We start from the raw sequence: 19,556 nt of genomic DNA, 5'->3' as shown, positions 1-19,556 counted from the left end.
CTGTCCCAAATTGAAAATATGGTTTTGGCTCAGAGTACACAAAATGGTGTGTAATGCCTCCTATGAATATGATATTAACATTTGTCATTTTTGTGTGATTAGGAAACGTCTTGAGAATTTCAGAAATGTATCATATGTTGGGATAATATATTGGATAGAAAAATGCTAAATACACTGTATTTCGAAAATATTCTGTCCATTTATTCTAATACACAATAATTGTAATAAATTGCGAAATAGGGGATAGTCCACTAACTCTACCATGAGTCCACTGATAACACTCTGGGTTGCGTTTTTCCATAAATCAAGATCCAAACTATCGATTTGTTCTGCAATCATTAACAGAAAGGCCGTATATATAAAGCAAGACATACCAAACTTCTGTTTATCATTCTGCCGTTATGAGGACTGAGGTAGCTGCTGCTCTTCTCTTGGGGTTCTGTGCTGTGGCTGTGTCTGGTGATGAAAACAGAACGTACGTATGCTCTATTTGACACAAAATACTCTCATTACTCTTGTTTATTCTCTCATTACACAAAATACAATTAGAGGACACTTGTTCTAGTAATCTGAGCTCTGAACCTTATGTGTGTAACCCATAGAGGCAAACGGGACACTCGGGAGGTCAAGGTGGCTCCCCCTGACCCGGTGGACTGTGTCTGGAGCCGCTGGTCTGAGTGGACCCCCTGTAACAGCTGCACCAAGATACGGGTGGGTCCCAGATTAATCAAATATACAGGGCCTAGCAATTTGGCCTCCCAGTCTCTAATTTTTCTCAAATGTCAGACTCAAATTATTCATGGTTTAAAAAGCATGAGTGAAAGTTTGTATGCTCCTTAACTGTGTGAACTCTGTCATGTTGGCAGCACCGTTCTCGGAGTGTGGAGGTGTTCGGCCAATTTGGTGGGAAGCCCTGTCAAGGACAGCCAATAGGAGAGCAGCAGGCGTGCACCAGTGAAGCTGTGTGTGAACAGGCCCAGCCCTCTGAGTGCTCCAGCACTGAGTTCACTTGTGAATCAGGTACTGTACCTCCCAATTAGGTCATAGCCATGAGTATGTCTATGTATGGTGTTACAACCTGGCTCAAGATTGTAACAAACAATGGGAAACCACACACGGAGTAAAGGAATAACAAAATTAATTTATTCCATAAATAAAGTAAACACTCACAACTATAATCAGATGAAGGTCAGTAAATTAGATGTCAACATGGAGAGAGGAATCTCTTGCTGAATGGGGAAACAGTGGCTTTATGCCAGAGCTGAGCTTTGACAAGCGTGCTCCATCAGCACTGACAACCCTCCCAGCTCCACCCACCTCACCTACTCCACCCACCAATCTCCTGCAGGAGCAGTACTGAGAAGAGCTTTAACGTCCGCAAAGGACCATTGACATAATGGAGACCACACAAAGTTGGCCTTTGCCTTAAGCAAGTCAGTAAGGGGTGCGGCCTCAGTTGAAATATTCTTACAAAACTGCGGTTGTAGCTGACCATCCCAAAAAAACACTGGAGATCTTTTTTAGTGGTTGGACTTGAGTATAATGATCAATGGCCAAAACATTAGCGCGTACCGGCCGTACTTCCCCCTGACCGACAACTTCACCAAGGTATGTCACAGTTGCCCTGGCAAACTCACACTTTGCCAAGTTAATGGTAAGTCGAGCTTCTGCCAGGCGACCAAACAGTGCTGCTACACGGCACAAGTGTTGTTCCCATGTATCACTGTACACAACTACCTCATCGAGGTGCACAGCACATCCCTCCAAACCAGAAACAACCCTGTTCATAAGGCGTTGAAAAGTGGCTGGTGCATTTCGCTGAGTAGTAGAGGTGGGCGGAGCTGGGAGGGTCGTCAGTGCTGATGGGGCACACTTGTGAAAGCTCAGTTAAAGCCACTTTTTCACCATTCAGCAAGAGATTCCTCACCATGCATACCTTTGGTTGTTTTGTTGTGGCTTTGGCAGTTGACACCTAATTTACTGACCTTCCTGCCTCATCTGATTATAGTTGTGAGTGTTTACTTTATGTATGGAATAAATTCATTTTGTTATTCCTTTACTCAGTGTGTGGTTTCCCATTATTTGTTCCAATCTTCAGCCAGGTTGTAACAAGTGGGGGCTCATCCGGGACACTCTCTTGGTTACCTATCAGAGATACGTAACCCTCAGTAATGAAACGGTTAATAGATGGATGCACTGTCAACCATACCCAATGGTTATTTTAACTAGTCCTGAGGTGGAACAATTGAATCCCTTAACTTAGAAGCAGGTGCCGCTAATTCCATAGGCTTTACGGGCACATTAACCCCAGAAGGCCTAGCTTTAACGCTAAGGACAGGGAATTCATTTTTCCAATGACCTTTACCACGGCAGTAATTGCAGATTTTGCCATGATCTGACTTCACATGGGAACCACAGTCAACCCTTGAGACAAGGTCAGGCCCAGTAGGAAAGAATTTAGTCCCAAAACTATCCCTGCGACCATCACTGCTAAAACGGGGTTCCCCAAAGTGACCTTTATGCCTCAACACATATTCATCAGCCAACACGGCAGCCCCGGAGGCGGTCTGCACCTTATGCTCATTTATGTATGTGGCAAGGCGGTCAGAGACAATCTTTGAACTGCTCCAGCACAACTGCTCGTAGGTTGTAACATCTAACGAAGTGCACCATCGATTAAACTGGGTGTGCAAATCCCTTGCGAACTCAACAAAAGTCTGTTTGTTAGCTATTTTCCAGGTTCTAAACCACTGGCGATACCCTTCTGGAACTAACTCATAGGCGTGCAACACAGCAGCTTTAACTTTGCCCTAGTTTTGGCTGTCAGCAACGTTAAGAGCCGAGTAGGCCTCTTGTGCTTTCCAGTTAGCACACATTGAAACATCAATGTACGGTTGGTGTCAGGCCAATTCTTGGAATCTGCTACTCTTTTCACTGAATTTCATCCGGAGCCTCAATTTTCCAGCTACATTGAAGGAAAGCTGAGCACGAACTCCAGAGAAATCACCGTAACTGTCATTAAGAGACATGTCAGAGAGCTTACCATCTCTGACCATGTAACGGTTTTCTTCCTGGGAAGGAGAGGAGGACCAAAATGCAGCATGGTTATTTATAAACATCTTTAATGAAAGATGAAAACGTGAACACTCTACAAAATAAGAAAATGTGGAAAAACCGAAACAGTCCTAACTGGTACAAAACACAGAGACAGGAACAATCACCCACAAGATACCTAAAGAATATGGCTGCCTAAATATGGTTCCCAATCAGAGACAACAAAAAACACCTGCCTCTGATTGAGAACCACTCCAGGCAACCATAGACTTACCTAGAACACTCAACTGAACACAACCCCATAGACTACAAAAACCCTAGATAAGACAAAACACATAAATCACCCATGTCACACCCTGGCCTAACCAAAATAAGAGCACTGGAGCTCTTGAGCACCGAGCCTGCCCAACCTTACCTGGTTGAATGCTCCCGGTCGCCCTGCCAGTGCGGCGAGGTGGAATAGCCCGCACTGGGCTGTGCAGGTGAACCGGGCACACCATGCGCAAGGCTGGTGCCATGTACGCCGGCCCAAGGAGATGCACTGGAGACCAGATGCGTAGAGCCGGCTTCATGGCACCTGGCTCGATGCCCACTCTAGCCCGGGCCGATACGAGGAGCTGGTATGTACCGAACCGGGCTATGCACCCGCACTGGGGACACCGTGCGCTCCACAGCATAACACGGTGCCTGCCTGGTCTCTCTAGTCCTCCGGTAAGCACAGGAAGTTGGTGCAGGTTTCCTACCTGGCTTCGCCACACTTCCTGTGTGCCTCCCCCAAAAAATGTTGGGGCTGACTCTCGGGCTTCCTTGCCAGCCGTGTTCCCTTGTATCGACGGCTCCTCTCTCCGGCTGCCTCTGCTCTCCTAGCTGCCTCCACCTGTTCCCATGGGAGGCGATCCTTTCCCGCCAGGATCTCCTCCCATGTGTAGCAACCCTTGCCGTCCAACACATCATCCCATGTCCATTCCTCCTTGCGCTGCTCCTGCTGCCGCTGCCTGTCACCACGCCGCTTGGTCCTGTTGTGGTGGGTGATTCTGTAAGGGATTTCTTCCTCTTCTTCCGAAGAGGAGAGGCGAGAAGGATCGGAGGACCAAAATGCAGCGTTGTTATTTATAAACATCTTTAATGAAAGATGAAAACATGAACACTCTACAAAATAAGAAAACGTGAAAAAAACGAAACAGTCCTAACTGGTACAAAACACAGAGACAGGAACAATCACCCACAAGATACCTAAAGAATATGGCTGCCTAAATATGGTTCCCAATCAGAGACAACGAAAAACACCTGCCTCTGATTGAGAACCACTCCAGGCAACCATAGACTTACCTAGAACACTCAACTGAACACAACCCCATAGACTACAAAAACCCTAGATAAGACAAAACACATAAATCACCCATGTCACACCCTGGCCTAACCAACATAATAAAGAAAACACAGAATACTAAGGCCAGGGCATGACAGACTATGTCTAAACGGACTTGTTGCAGCGTCAGTTTGGCATGCTCCGTTTCCGGTTTAAACCTTTCTACCTCCAACTCCTTTTCCAAGGCTTGTTGACGTTTTAGTCAATCATGCTCTAGTTGTAGCAACAAAAGTTATTTTTGCTGTTCAAAAGATAAGATTGGATTATGGGCGTTTGAGTGGACCGAAATGTAGCCAAACCAGGAGAAAACATCTCCATTAGAATGCCGGATTCAATCAAGTTGACCTTTAGTATGGACTTGGCCTTTAGTATGGACTTGGCCTTTAGTATGGACTTAACCTTTAGTATGGACTTAACCTTTAGTATGGACTTGGCCTTTATTATGGACTTGGCCTTTATTATGGACTTGGCCTTTAGTATGGGCTTGACCTTTAGTATGGACTTAACCTAGTATGGACTTAACCTTTAGTATGGACTTGGCCTTTAGTATGGACTTGGCCTTTATTATGGACTTAACCTTTAGTATGGACTTAACCTTTAGTATGGACTTGGCCTTTATTATGGACTTGGCCTTTAGTATGGACTTAAGCTTTAGTATGGACTTAACCTTTAGTATGGACTCAACCTTTAGTATGGACTTGGCCTTTAGTATGGACTTGGCCTTTAGTATGGACTTGGCCTTTATTATGGACTTGGCCTTTAGTATGGACTTAACCTTTAGTATGGACTTGGCCTTTAGTATGGACTTGGCCTTTATTATGGACTTGGCCTTTATTATGGACTTGGCCTTTAGTATGGGCTTGGCCTTTAGTATGGACTTAACCTTTAGTATGGACTTAACCTTTAGTATGGACTTGGCCTTTAGTATGGACTTAACCTTTAGTATAGACTTGGCCTTTATTATGGACTTGGCCTTTAGTATGGACTTAACCTTTAGTATGGACATGGCCTTTAGTATGGACTTGGCCTTTAGTATGGACTTGGCCTTTAGTTTGGACTTGGCCTTTAGTATGGACTTGGCCTTTAGTATGGACTTGGCCTTTAGTATGGACTTGGCCTTTAGTTTGGACTTGGCCTTTAGTATGGACTTGGCCTTTAGTATGGACTTGGCCTTTAGTATGGACGTGGCCTTTAGTATGGACTTGGCCTTTAGTATGGACTTGGCCTTTATTATGGACTTGGCCTTTAGTATGGACTTGGCCTTTAGTATGGACGTGGCCTTTAGTATGGACTTGGCCTTTAGTATGGACTTGGCCTTTAGTATGGACTTGGCCTTTAGTATGGACTTGGCCTTTAGTATGGACTTGGCCTTTAGTATGGACTTGACCTTTAGTATGGACTTGACCTTTAGTATGGACTTGGCCTTTATTATGGACTTGGCCTTTAGTATGGACTTAACCTTTAGTATGGACTTGGCCTTTAGTATGGACTTGGCCTTTAGTATGGACTTGGCCTTTAGTATGGACTTAACCGTCTCTTTCAGACAGTTTATCATCAATCTCAATGTTATGTCGCAATTTGTAACAATTGATCTTTAGTATAGCAATCCAGAAGCTCCTCCCTCAGGACTTGGAATAATTACTCAATGTTAGCCACAGTCAAACAGTCAACGAACAAAAAACCTGCTCTCGCCCCAATTGAGTACCCCAAACCAGACAAAAGAGAATCAGTGTCAACCACACAGGATAGAAAAAAAACAAAAAAACAAGTGGAGCTTCCCCAAGACCTATTACTAGCTCAACCTCAGTCTTCATGCACTTTACCCTGCTGTCACAGACAAAGCTCCTAGCAAGCTGGTTACCCCACTGAGCCACGGATGTGCTCCTGAGACAACTGCCCCAGCCATGGTCACCACACAAAAAATAACAAAGAGCTAACACTGCCCAACGTGTGTCAACTGCCACAGCTACATCAAAACAACCAAAGGTATGCATGGAGAGAGGAATCTCTTGCTGAATGGGGAAACAGTGGCTTTATGCCACAGCTGAGATTTCACAAGTGTGCCCCATCAGCACTGACGACCCTCCCAGCTCCGCCCACCTCTACTACTCCGCCCACCAATCTCCTGCAGAAAGTAAGCACAGCAAAACCCAGTAGACAGAGCAGGGAGGGGCTGTAACAATGGTGCCTCCATTTTTCAGATCGAATATGAAGCTGAATCTGTGTGCATCAAAGCTGGTGGCAATATTTCAGTTAGGGCAGGACGTTTACTCTGAGCAGCTATGGACTAAAGTTAAGTTAACAGTAATACAATTTACACAGTTGTAGTAGTGCTATTGCAGTGAATTAATTGATAAAACTGTCATCATACACTGATCATGCACGTTTCTGTCCGTCTGTGTTTCTCGCTCTCTCTCCCTCTCTTTGTGAAGGTGCATGTATTAAGTTGAGACTGTCGTGTAACGGAGACTATGACTGCGAGGACGGGTCAGACGAGGACTGTGAGCCCGTACGTAAGCCCTGTGGCACAAAGTTGTACGACACCAACGAACAGGGCAGGACTGCCGGATACGGGTCAGCACAGCAGCACTCACCTCTCAAACACCTGGACAGTACATTTACATTACATTACATTTAAGTCATTTAGCAGACGCTCTTATCCAGAGCGACTTACAAATTGGTGCATTCACCTTATGACATCCAGTGGAACAGCCACTTTACAATAGTGCATCTAAATCTTTTAAGGGGGGTGAGAAGGATTACTTTATCCTATCCTAGGTATTCCTTAAAGAGGTGGGGTTTCGGGTGTCTCCGGAAGGTGGTGATTGACTCCGCTGTCCTGGCGTCGTGAGGGAGTTTGTTCCACCATTGGGGGGCCAGAGCAGCGAACAGTTTTGACTGGGCTGAGCGGGAACTGTACTTCCTCAGTGGTAGGGAGGCGACCAGGCCAGAGGTGGATGAACGCAGTGCCCTTGTTTGGGTGTAGGGCCTGATCAGAGCCTGGAGGTACTGAGGTGCCGTTCCCCTCACAGCTCCGTAGGCAAGCACCATGGTCTTGTAGCGGATGCGAGCTTCAACTGGAAGCCAGTGGAGAGAGCGGAGGAGCGGGGTGACGTGAGAGAACTTGGGAAGGTTGAACACCAGACGGGCTGCGGCGTTCTGGATGAGTTGTAGGGGTTTAATGGCACAGGCAGGGAGCCCAGCCAACAGCGAGTTGCAGTAATCCAGACGGGAGATGACAAGTGCCTGGATTAGGACCTGCGCCGCTTCCTGTGTGAGGCAGGGTCGTACTCTGCGGATGTTGTAGAGCATGAACCTACAGGAACGGGCCACCGCCTTGATGTTATTTGAGAACGACAGGGTGTTGTCCAGGATCACGCCAAGGTTCTTAGCGCTCTGGGAGGAGGACACAATGGAGTTGTCAACCGTGATGGCGAGATCATGGAACGGGCAGTCCTTCCCCGGGAGGAAGAGCAGCTCCGTCTTGCCGAGGTTCAGCTTGAGGTGGTGATCCGTCATCCACACTGATATGTCTGCCAGACATGCAGAGATGCGATTCGCCACCTGGTCATCAGAAGGGGGAAAGGAGAAGATTAATTGTGTGTCGTCTGCATAGCAATGATAGGAGAGACCATGTGAGGTTATGACAGAGCCAAGTGACTTGGTGTATAGCGAGAATAGGAGAGGGCCTAGAACAGAGCCCTGGGGGACACCAGTGGTGAGAGCACGTGGTGTGGAGACAGATTCTCGCCACGCCACCTGGTAGGAGCGACCTGTCAGGTAGGACGCAATCCAAGCGTGGGACGCGCCGGAGATGCCCAACTCGGAGAGGGTGGAGAGGAGGATCTGATGGTTCACAGTATCAAAGGCAGCCGATAGGTCTAGAAGGATGAGAGCAGAGGAGAGAGAGTTAGCTTTAGCAGTGCGGAGCGCCTCCGTGATACAGAGAAGAGCAGTCTCAGTTGAATGACTAGTCTTGAAACCTGACTGATTTGGATCAAGAAGGTCATTCTGAGAGAGATAGCGGGAGAGCTGGCCAAGGACGGCACGTTCAAGAGTTTTGGAGAGAAAAGAAAGAAGGGATACTGGTCTGTAGTTGTTGACATCGGAGGGATCGAGTGTAGGTTTTTTCAGAAGGGGTGCAACTCTCGCTCTCTTGAAGACGGAAGGGACGTAGCCAGCGGTCAGGGATGAGTTGATGAGCGAGGTGAGGTAAGGGAGAAGGTCTCCGGAAATCGTCTGGAGAAGAGAGGAGGGGATAGGGTCAAGCGGGCAGGTTGTTGGGCGGCCGGCCGTCACAAGACGCGAGATTTCATCTGGAGAGAGAGGGAGAAAGAGGTCAGAGCACAGGGTAGGGCAGTGTGAGCAGAACCAGCGGTGTCGTTTGACTTAGCAAACGAGGATCGGATGTCGTCGACCTTCTTTTCAAAATGGTTGACGAAGTCATCTGCAGAGAGGGAGGAGGGGGAGGGGAGGGGGATTCAGGAGGGAGGAGAAGGTGGCAAAGAGCTTCCTAGTGTTAGAGGCAGATGCTTGGAATTTAGAGTGGTAGAAAGTGGCTTTAGCAGCAGAGACAGAAGAGGAAAATGTAGAGAGGAGGGAGTGAAAGGATGCCAGGTCCGCAGGGAGGCGAGTTTTCCTCCATTTCCGCTCGGCTGCCCGGAGCCCTGTTCTGTGAGCTCGCAATGAGTCGTCGAGCCACGGAGCGGGAGGGGAGGACAGAGCCGGCCTGGAGGATAGGGGACATAGAGAGTCAAAGGATGCAGAAAGGGAGGAGAGGAGGGTTGAGGAGGCAGAATCAGGAGATAGGTTGGAGAAGGTTTGAGCAGAGGGAAGAGATGATAGGATGGAAGAGGAGAGAGTAGCGGGGGAGAGAGAGCGAAGGTTGAGACGGCGCGATACCATCCGAGTAGGGGCAGTGTGGGAAGTGTTGGATGAGAGCGAGAGGGAAAAGGATACAAGGTAGTGGTCGGAGACTTGGAGGGGAGTTGCAATGAGGTTAGTGGAAGAACAGCATCTAGTAAAGATGAGGTCGAGCGTATTGCCTGCCTTGTGAGTAGGGGGAAGGTGAGAGGGTGAGGTCAAAAGAGGAGAGGAGTGGAAAGAAGGAGGCAGAGAGGAATGAGTCAAAGGTAGACGTGGGGGGAGGTTAAAGTCGCCCAGAACTGTGAGAGGTGAGCCGTCCTCAGGAAAGGAGCTTATCAAGGCATCAAGCTCATTGATGAACTCTCCGAGGGAACCTGGAGGGCGATAAATGATAAGGATGTTAAGCTTGAAAGGGCTGGTAACTGTGACAGCATGGAATTCAAAGGAGGCGATAGACAGATGGGTAAGGGAGAAAGAGAGAATGACCACTTGGGAGAGATGAGGATCCCGGTGCCACCACCCCGCTGACCAGAAGCTCTCGGGGTGTGCGAGAACACGTGGGCGGACGAAGAGAGAGCAGTAGGAGTAGCAGTGTTATCTGTGGTGATCCATGTTTCCGTCAGTGCCAAAAAGTCGAGGGACTGGAGGGAGGCATAGGCTGAGATGAACTCTGCCTTGTTGGCCGCAGATCGGCAGTTCCAGAGGCTACCGGAGACCTGGAACTCCACGTGGGTCGTGCGCGCTGGGACCACCAGATTAGGTGGCCGCGGCCACGCGGTGTGGAGCGTTTGTATGGTCTGTGCAGAGAGGAGAGAACAGGGATAGACAGACACATAGTTGACAGGCTACAGAAGAGGCTACGCTAATGCAAAGGAGATTAGAATGACAAGTGGACTACACGTCTCGAATGTTCAGAAAGTTAAGCTTACGTAGCAAGAATCTTATTGACTAAAATGATTAAAATGATACAGTACTGCTGAAGTAGGCTAGCTGGCAGTGGCTGCGTTGTTGACTTTGTAGGCTAGCTGGCAGTGGCTACAGTGCTGCTATTCGGGGGCTAGCTGGCTAGCTAGCAGTGTTGATTACGTTACATTGCGTTAAAAGAACGACAATAGCTGGCTAGCTAACCTAGAAAATCGCTCTAGACTACACAATTATCTTTGATACAAAGACGGCTATGTAGCTAGCTATGTAGCTAGCTACGATCAAACAAATCAAACTGTTGTACTGTAATGAAATTAAATGAAAATGTGATACTACCTGTGGAGCGAAGCGGAATGCGACCGGGTTGTTGAGTGGGGAAGTTCTATTCGGTAGACGTTGGCTAGCTGTTGGCTAGCTAGCAGTGTCTCCTGCGGACCGAGGTGCGGATGCGACCGCTCGCTCCAACCCGGAAGTAGCAGACCAAATAGGGTTCAACTAGTATTTATTTTTGTTTTAAATATTTTACATCAGATTAGTTTGTTATTCACATGCACAAGATCGCAGATTGATTCGCAAGTTACAGTGCAATTTTTATGCTCCGAGCTCCAACAGTGCAGGTCAAATAGAAGTGAATGAGATAATCATAATAATAATAATAATATACACATTTAAAAATGTACAATGATAAATGTCCATTGGGGGGTGTGTGCCTGGTAAGTGTCTATAGAGGGGGGAGCAGCAGGGGAGGGCGGTGAGAAGTGAATGAAACAATAATAAAAATGAATAATATTTACATATTTCCAGCTGTAACAATGATAAATGTCCATTGGAGGGTGTGCAGGGTAAATGTTTGTAGTTGAGGTTGAAGAGTTGCTGCCTTGCCTGCTTCACTACGGTGTCCGTGTGGTTTGACCATTTCAGCTCATCAGAGATGTGTATGCCGAGGAACTTTACGTTCTGTATCGTCTCCACGATGGCACCGTTGATGTGGATGGGGCGTGCCCAACCTGGTTCCTCCTGAAGTCCACAATCAGCTCCTTTATTTTGCTGATGTTGAGGGAGAGATTGTTTACCTGGCACCACGCCGTCAAGAGGACCTAACTCCTCTCTGTAGGCCGTCTCGTCATTGTTGGTAATCAGGCCTACTACTATCGTGTCATCAGCGAACTTGATAATGGAGTTGGAACTGTGTGAAACCACGAAATCGTGGGTATACAGGGAATACAGAAGGGGACCTAGGATGCACCCTTCTGGGGCCTCTGTGATGAGGATCATTGTGGCGGAGGTAATGATGCCACCTAGGTGCGACCCATCAGGAAGTCCATGACCCAGATGCATAGAGAGGAGTTCAGTCCAAGGGTCGTGAGCTTTGTGATGAGTTTAGATGGCACTATGGTATTGAAGACAGAGCTGTAGTCAATGAACAGCAAACTCATGTCACGTCCTGACCATAGAATGCCTTTATTTTCTATGGTAGAGTAGGTCAGGTCGTGACCAGGGGTTTAGTCTAGTTTATATTTTCTATGTGGGGTTCTAGTTAGTTTTTTCTATGTTGGTGTTTTAGTATCGTTCCCAATTTGATAATTGGGGATCATACTTAAGTAGCGTTTTTTCCACCTGTGTGTTATGGGATATTGTTTTGTGTTAGTGCCTGTAGCATCTCTGTAGCCACAGTTCGTTGTTAGTTTGTTTATTTATCTTTGCTTAGTTTCACTTTCTAATAAATAATGTGGATCTCAACATTCGCTGCGCCTTGGTCCGTTTCTACAAACGATCGTGACACCTCACATACTGTGTGCATCCCTTTTGTACAAGTGGGTGAGGGCAGTGTGCATCGCAATGGTGATTGCTTCGTTCGTAGATCTGTCAGGGCGGTAGGCGAATTGGAGCGGGTTGAGTGTGTCAGGGGAGGGAGGAGGTGATGTAGTCTTTGACTAGCCTTTTGAAGCATTTCATGATGACGGAAGTTTTTTTTTTCTCTAGAGGGAGGATCAGCTTAATATTGCGGAAAGAATGTTGCTTCCAATGTAATTGAATGCATCATTTCCAATCCCCCATTATTTTTTGGGTAAATATATATATATATATATCCATACACGCATGCATACATATATACATACGCATACCTATATAGACATACATACTTCTTTTTTTTTGATGATGGAAGTTAGTGCTACGGATCGCTAGTGTTCAGTTACTTTCCCTTTCTTGAGCACGGGATGATAGCTGCACTTGATTGAGTATGCCTGGTGCAATGGAATATTCGCAAAAATGCAAACCTTGACTCCAGGCACACTCAATCAAAGACACAAAGTAAAGAAAACAAATACTATTTGAACTCGGGTCTGCTCCTGAATGCTCTCCAGCAGCCACTCAGGTCTGAATACTGAGCTCTCTGACATGTCCATAGAAATACATATTATATTAGTGTTATTTTAAGTTCTGTGTCTGTCTTTATGCTGTGACAGAATCAACATCTTGGGCATGGAGCCCCGTATAAACCCCTTCAACAACGACTACTTCAATGGGATGTGCAACAAGGTGAAGAACACCAATAACAACGAGTACAACAGGCTGCCTTGGAACGTGGGCTTGCTCAACTATGAGGTGAGTAAGGCCTAGCCTGGAATTTGCCTTCACTTCAGTAAAACAATATTGAAACAGAGATATTCAGCTCAGATTTCAGACTAAGATGAATCACTTCTCCGTCCATAAATGTAACTTTTCAATTCTTGCATTGTAATTTCAAATAATCTTTATGTAATTTCAAATCAGTTCTTAAATTGCACTGACCCAAACCATTCTGGCTTTATGATATTGTCTGTATATTTGCTCAAAGTTCCATCCCACATTGTGACTATTAACTATTATAGACTATTAACATCTAGTAGCTGGCCAATGAGCATGTGAGATTTGCTTCTGGGTTCGAAGATGAGACAATACAGTATGTAACACTTCAGCAAATTCAAACCTTGGTGATTGACCTCTGACCCCTGCATGTGTCTTTCCCAGACTATAGCAGAGGAGACCGTTTCCAAAGAGATCTATGAGGACACATACACCCTCCTGAGGGAACTGATGACTGAGACCAAGTTGACTGTGAGCGCTGGGTTGAACATAAAATTCACCCCCACAGAAAAGTCTATGGCCAAGTCCAATACGACTGTGTCAGGAGGGGTTGGGTTGGATGCTGAGTATGACAGGACACAGATGATCAAGGAAGTCTCGGAGTACACTACCATCAAGGTACAGTAGGCTTCATGTTATACTGTAGTGTACCCTCTCTGTACCCACATGGATAAAATACTTTCAGTCCATTTGTATTTGTTTATTTCATCCATCTTGTAAATCACAGTTGCTTTATATTTGATGGAAGTCTAAAATGTCTTGGCTGATTGAGTTTAAACTCCCTGATTTGAATTTATGAATTGATGTTGGTTCTTGTCCAATCAGAACAAGAGTTTCATGCGTGTGAACGGCCATGTGCAGCTGAGCACCTATAGGATGCGTTCCCGGGACCTTCAGGTGGCTGGGGAGTTTTTAGAGCATGTCAAGTCTCTACCTCTGGAGTACGAGAAAGGACAGTACTTCAGGTTGGACTGTTATCATTACACTAGAAACACATTGTTTTTGTGACTATATCGTATGTAAATTGATATATAATGTATATAAATTGTTATGTGTCTGTGTATTTGCCTACTCCTGCATGGACAATTGTGGGATGGGTGAAGTGTTTTGAGTTAAGTTGAATGGAATGTAATTTAATGGAATTGAATTGAATGGAATGCAGCTTTCTGGAGGACTATGGGACTCACTACACCAGGAATGGGAAGTCTGGAGGAGAGTACCAGCTGGTCTACGTTCTCAACCAGGACACCATCAAGGACAAAAGTAGGGATCTTAAAATCGTGTTGTTTTTCTACCAACACCACTCTTAATGGTCCAATGCAGCTGTTTTTATATGAAATCATTTCTGGGTAACAATTAAATACCTTATTGTAATAGATTTCCATTAAAATTGGCAAAAAGAACTTTTTAGGAAAACTATTTCTCAACCAATAATTTTATAGGACTGGCTGGGAGTGGTCTGAGTGGGGAGGGGAAACCGGAAAACTAGCTGTTATTGGCAGAGGTTTAGAACATTGTTATTGGTCAATTAACCTATTTACTGTTTGGTGTTGTCACCATGGAAATCCGGAATTCCCGCCAATGCAAACCTGCTGATTAGAAGTTCCTGTGTAGAGTGCATTTTTTACCAGCAATTATCAGGAAACTGGATGGTTATTTTCCGTGAAGAAAAATTGGTGGGACTTGCTTTAAACTCTTTACAAGTATTTGTGTGGTAGTGGAAAAAGTTTAAAATATTTTACTTAAGTAGTTATTGTTATTGCTGTTTTGATTTCAGATTTGAATATATGAGAAGTAGACCAAGGTGTCATACCCTTTAAGGTTTTGTCTACGACATATTGTTGAGAAAAGTGGTCAAGGTATCTGATTAGTGTTATTAGTAACAACGTTTACTCATTGTCTCATGCTTTGAATGCGCTCCCACATTGTTCTAATTTGAAAGTTCTGAAAAGTTCCATAGCAATTAATTCAACAGTGGGAACGTGGCTAAATTAGTTGCTGTGGTTATTAAAACATCTGTAGCGCTTGATTGGTAGTAGATATTTCTGTTCGTATTTCCAGATATGTATCGCACATAAGTAGACCAAGATGTCTACTTCAACTTTGGTCAAAATGTCAGTTGTTAGGAAAAAGTTGGCCATTTTTTTAATGCAGTTACTAAAACGGCTGTATTGTTAGATCCGTAGCGGATATTTTTGTTCAGTGGACTGATTGGAATAGCAGAGAAGTGGATGAAGATTTCATACCCTCTAACTTCTTGTCTAACTTGTTCGGAAAGATCAAAATGTCCGTTTTTAAAGTTACAGAAAATGTTGTTGATGCTGTAACAGTACCAGATAATTATGTTATTATTTCAGATTTGAAGAGCAGAGAAGATGTATAAGTGTTTAGCCAAAGTAGCTGATTTGTGTCAAAAGTTGCATTTACAGTGAATGGAAGTTTGAAGTGATGATGTCACAATTAAAGTAAATGAAGATGGACAGAAAGTGTAAATAATATCAAACAGTTGTATGCAAGCACACTATTCCAGACCAGTCTGCACATTTTAAAGTTTGAATGGCGTTTCTAGCTTAAATGGTGTAAGAGAAGTTTTGTGCAGAAGAAGTATGACGAAGATTTAACGTCGGGACTTTTGCCATCTGATAAAAAAATTAAAAATCACACTTTACAGTGTTAGTTTCATCAGCTGTTGTACATATGATATAAGAAAAAGACCATTTTGACTGCACTGGGCATTTAAGAGGCTACCACTGATACATGAAACATCAATACTAGCTAGGGCTCTTATTCAAAACAGCCCAACATTGTATTGAGGATCAGAGAGAAAATATTTGGTTCTATATGAATGTTTTTTATAATGATTTGGAAAAATGAATGAAATGTGACCATATAAAAACCTCTCCTGTTTGCAGTGATGTCCGTATTTGATGTTTTAGCAATGTTGTCTCTCCTATAGAGCTGACTGAGAGAAAGCTCCAGGACTGCATTAAAGTTGGAATCTCAGCAAACTTTGACACCAACATCGGGATTGGAGGAGATGCCCACATCAGACCCGGACACTGTAAAGACACTGTGAATAAAAACACAGGTCCGTCAACACAAACATACCGTTTATCTAACCCTTATTTTACCAGGTAAGTTGACTAAGAACACATTCTCATTTACAGCAAAGACCTGGGGAATAGTTACAGGGGAGAGGAGGGGGATGAATGAGACAATTGGAAGCTGGGGATGATTAGGTGCCCTGATGGTATGAGGGCCAGATTGGGAATTTAGCCAGGACACCAGGGTTAACACCCCTACTCTTAAGATAAGTGCCAAGGGATCCTTAGTGACCACAGAGTCAAGACACCCGTTTAATGTCCCATCTGAAATACGGCACCCTACACAGGGCAATGTCCCCAATCAAGAGTGTCTCCTACTGGCCCTCCAACACCACTTCCAGCAGCATCTGGTCTCCCATCCAGGGACCAACCAGGACCAACCCTGCTTAGCTTCAGAGGCAAGCCAGCAGTGGCATGCATGGTGGTATGCTGCTGGCACAGACACACACACACAACACCCACCCTCCTTGATTCCTATGGTGGCTCTGTATCCACAGCTGAGAAGGAGGGCAAGGCGCTGGTGGATAAGGTGATAACTGTAGTCAGGGGCGGAACCCCGGAGGCCGCTGTCGCCATGAGAACCCAGATAACGAAGGAGGGGCTAATGGACGTGAAGACCTATCAGAACTGGGCCCGGACAGTGGGCGATGCCCCTGCACTCCTCAGCAGTGAGGTGAGGGCACAATTCCAAATCTATGCCATACTGTCTCATTCCTATAAACACTGTAGATCTGAAAGAAGGTGTTACATTGCCCAAAGGGGATTGTTAAAGTTGTATTTTTGTAATAAAAAATATATACTGTATGTATATTAAAACATACAATCTACCTGCAGTGAAGCCCCCCCCCCCCCAAAAAAAAACCTCACGTTCCATTCCCCCCAAGCCACAGTCCCCTAACAGCCAACAAAATTAACAAAAGAGAAGAAAATGTAAACAAAGGAAAACAGAAACACCAACAGAAAATAACAACTGAAAACAACAGAAAACAAAATACATCCAGGACAACAAACATCATAACAGCAAGGCCAACTGAATACGTTTCAGTGCATGTTTGCACTATTTACATCTGTGTATGAGTGTGTGTCCGTGTGTGTGCACATGCATGGGTTTGAATGCGAGTGGATGTAACAGCGTTGCCCCTCGGTGTCATTCAAATGTATTTAAAAAAACTTTTTGTTACTTTTATCTTTGACCGTCATTCTATCCCATGCCCAATAACTCCACTTCCATCTGTCTCCAGTTCACATCACAACTCTGTTTCCTTGAGTTGTATTGAACTGAATGTTACAGTAAGTCAGTTTCCTGTCCTGTCTGTCTCCCCTCATAGCCAGAACCCATTCAGACCCTGATCCCACTGAGTATGCCTGATGCGAACACCAGGAGGCTTAACATGCAGAGAGCCACTCAGGAGTACGAGGCTGAGTACAGTGTGTGCAAGTGTAAGCCCTGTCACAACGGGGGCTCTCTGGCCCTGCTGGACGGGAAGTGCCTGTGTCTCTGTCTGCCCCAGTTTGAAGGTCTGGCCTGCCAGGATGCCAAGGCTGATAACAGTGAGTGGAGCCAGCCGTTGTATACACACGCATGCCCAAGCATGTATGCACGCACAAGCACACTGTCCTATGTATATAGTTAAAGCTGTCAAGCTGAAAATATAGTTTTCTTCTCCAGATAAGAATACTAAAACCCCCGTGGAGAGGGTTCCTCAGGAGGGGAACTGGTCGTGTTGGGGAGCCTGGTCAGGCTGCAGTGGAGGAAAACGTATCAGGACCCGCAGCTGTAACACACAGGGCCTTTCTGATGCCACCTGCAGGGGAGACATAGTCACTGAAGACTATTGCTGAGCACACTCATACAGAACACTATGATGACACTGCATAACTAACGGAACCCCATACATGTAGACAAAGAGGAGTTAATGCATCTTATACACATGTTCGCTCACTCACTCATACTCATACACACACGCAAACACATCCACACGCACGCGCCAGACACACACACACACCTGTCATTTTTTTATATTAAAAACTGTATCAACGTATTCCTTGAAGTAGGCCTAGTTCTGTTTTACAAATCAACATTGCCAATAAAGTTTGACCTTTTATTGAGAGTTCATGATGAAAGGTATCCATACATCATGAAAACCTCCCATTACATATTTAAAATTCATCCTAATCTCAAGTGTTCACTAGACTGTGACCTGAAGTAGCTTCCTTTGACTGATCGTCTAACAAGAAACTATTCCGCCTTGTGGCCAACAGTGTTAATACAATTCATATGGTCCTTAGAAAACCTTAGGTTTGTCTTCATGATCATCTTTGATAATCTCAGGAAGTTAAGGGAAATGGAGGCTTGGAATGCATTTTAACCGAAACCTATTGCTGTTGTTTGGCAATCATAATGTCATGATTCCTCCTTCAGGAAACCAAATATCTAGAACCATAATGTTCTCGTGTTAAAATATGCAGAAAGTGTACCAAACATTAAGGACACCAGCTCTTCCATGACATAGACTGACCAGGTGTATCCAGATGAAAGCTATGATCCCTTATTGAGTTCACTTGTTAAATCTATTTCAATCAGTGTAGAAGAAGGGGGAGATTTCTGAAGGTTAAAGAATGATTTGAGGCTTTTCTGAGGGCAAAAGGGGGGTGCAACTCAATATTAGGAAGACGTTAATGTTTTGTCCACTCAGTGTATATACAGTGCATTCAGAAAGTATTCAGACCCCTTTTCCCACATTTTGTTATGTTACAGCCTTATTCTAAAATGGATGAAATAAAACATGTTTCCTCATCAATCTAATCACAATACCTCATAATGACAAAGCGAAAATAGGTTTTTAGACATTTTAAAAAATTGATAAAAGAACAAAACAGAAATGCCTTTCAGCTCAGGTGCATCCTGTTTCCATTGATCATCCTTAATATGTTTCTACAATTTTATTGGAGTCCACCTGTGCTAAATTCAATTGATTGGACGTGATTTGGAAAGGCACACACCTGTCTATATAAGGTCTCACAGTTGACAGTGCATGTCAAAGCAAAAACCAAGCCATGAGGTCGAAGGAATTGTCTGTAGAGGTCCGAGACAGAATTGTGTTGAGGCAAAAATCTGAGGAAGGGTAACAAAAAAGGTTGGCACCATTGAAGGTCACCAACAACACAGTGGCCTGGAAGAGGTTTGGAACCACCATGACCATAAAAGGCACACAACAGCCCACTTGGTGTTTGCCAAAAGGCACCTAAAGGACTCAATGAGAAACAAGATTCTCTGGTCTGATAAAACCAAGATAGAACTCTTTTGCCTAAATGCCAAGCATCACGTCTGTAGAAAAGTTGGCACCATCCCTATGGTGAAGCATGGTGGTGGCAGAATCATGCTGTGGAGATGTTTTTCAGCGGCAGGGACTGGGAGACTAGTCAGGATCGAGGGAAAGATGAACGGAGCAAAGTACAGAGAGATCCTTGCTCCAGTGTGTAGGACCTCAAATTGGGGCGAAGGTTCACCTTCCAACAGGACAGCAGCCCTAAGCACACAGCCAAGACAATGCAGGAGTGGCTTTGGGACAAGTCTCTGAATGTCCTTGAGTGGCCAGCCAGAGAAGAGA

At 45.0% G+C, this 19,556-nt stretch overlaps 1 protein-coding gene across 1 annotated transcript; it reads left to right on the top strand.

Annotated features, from left to right (window-relative positions):
• Nucleotides 1–365: 365 nt before the first annotated feature.
• c9 (complement component 9) lies at nt 366–18,059 on the top strand. The gene is made up of 12 exons (XM_029628485.2): nt 366–475; nt 603–711; nt 867–1,020; nt 6,856–6,997; nt 12,682–12,820; nt 13,226–13,459; nt 13,667–13,806; nt 14,004–14,104; nt 15,798–15,929; nt 16,443–16,618; nt 17,274–17,496; nt 17,615–18,059. The coding sequence occupies exons 1-12, from the start codon at nt 402–404 to the stop codon at nt 17,785–17,787; spliced, it is 1,797 nt and encodes a 598-aa protein (XP_029484345.1). The 5' UTR covers nt 366–401; the 3' UTR covers nt 17,788–18,059.
• Nucleotides 18,060–19,556: the final 1,497 nt, after the last annotated feature.

This window comes from Oncorhynchus nerka, linkage group LG22 (genome assembly GCF_034236695.1).
Source record: "Oncorhynchus nerka isolate Pitt River linkage group LG22, Oner_Uvic_2.0, whole genome shotgun sequence".
NCBI classification, from domain to species: domain Eukaryota; kingdom Metazoa; phylum Chordata; class Actinopteri; order Salmoniformes; family Salmonidae; genus Oncorhynchus; species Oncorhynchus nerka.
The sequence above is the reverse complement of the archived record's forward strand: the minus strand, read 5'-3'. Positions and strand labels throughout refer to the sequence as shown.

Excerpts from the sequence above, each read along its gene's own strand:
- c9 (XM_029628485.2), top strand. The coding sequence starts at position 402 with ATGAGGACTGAGGTAGCTGCTGCTCTTCTCTTGGGGTTCTGTGCTGTG. Across the intron at positions 712-866 it reads ACAGCTGCACCAAGATACGG|CACCGTTCTCGGAGTGTGGA; the intron begins GTGGGTCCCAGA and ends TCATGTTGGCAG. Across the intron at positions 13,807-14,003 it reads GAGAAAGGACAGTACTTCAG|CTTTCTGGAGGACTATGGGA; the intron begins GTTGGACTGTTA and ends AATGGAATGCAG.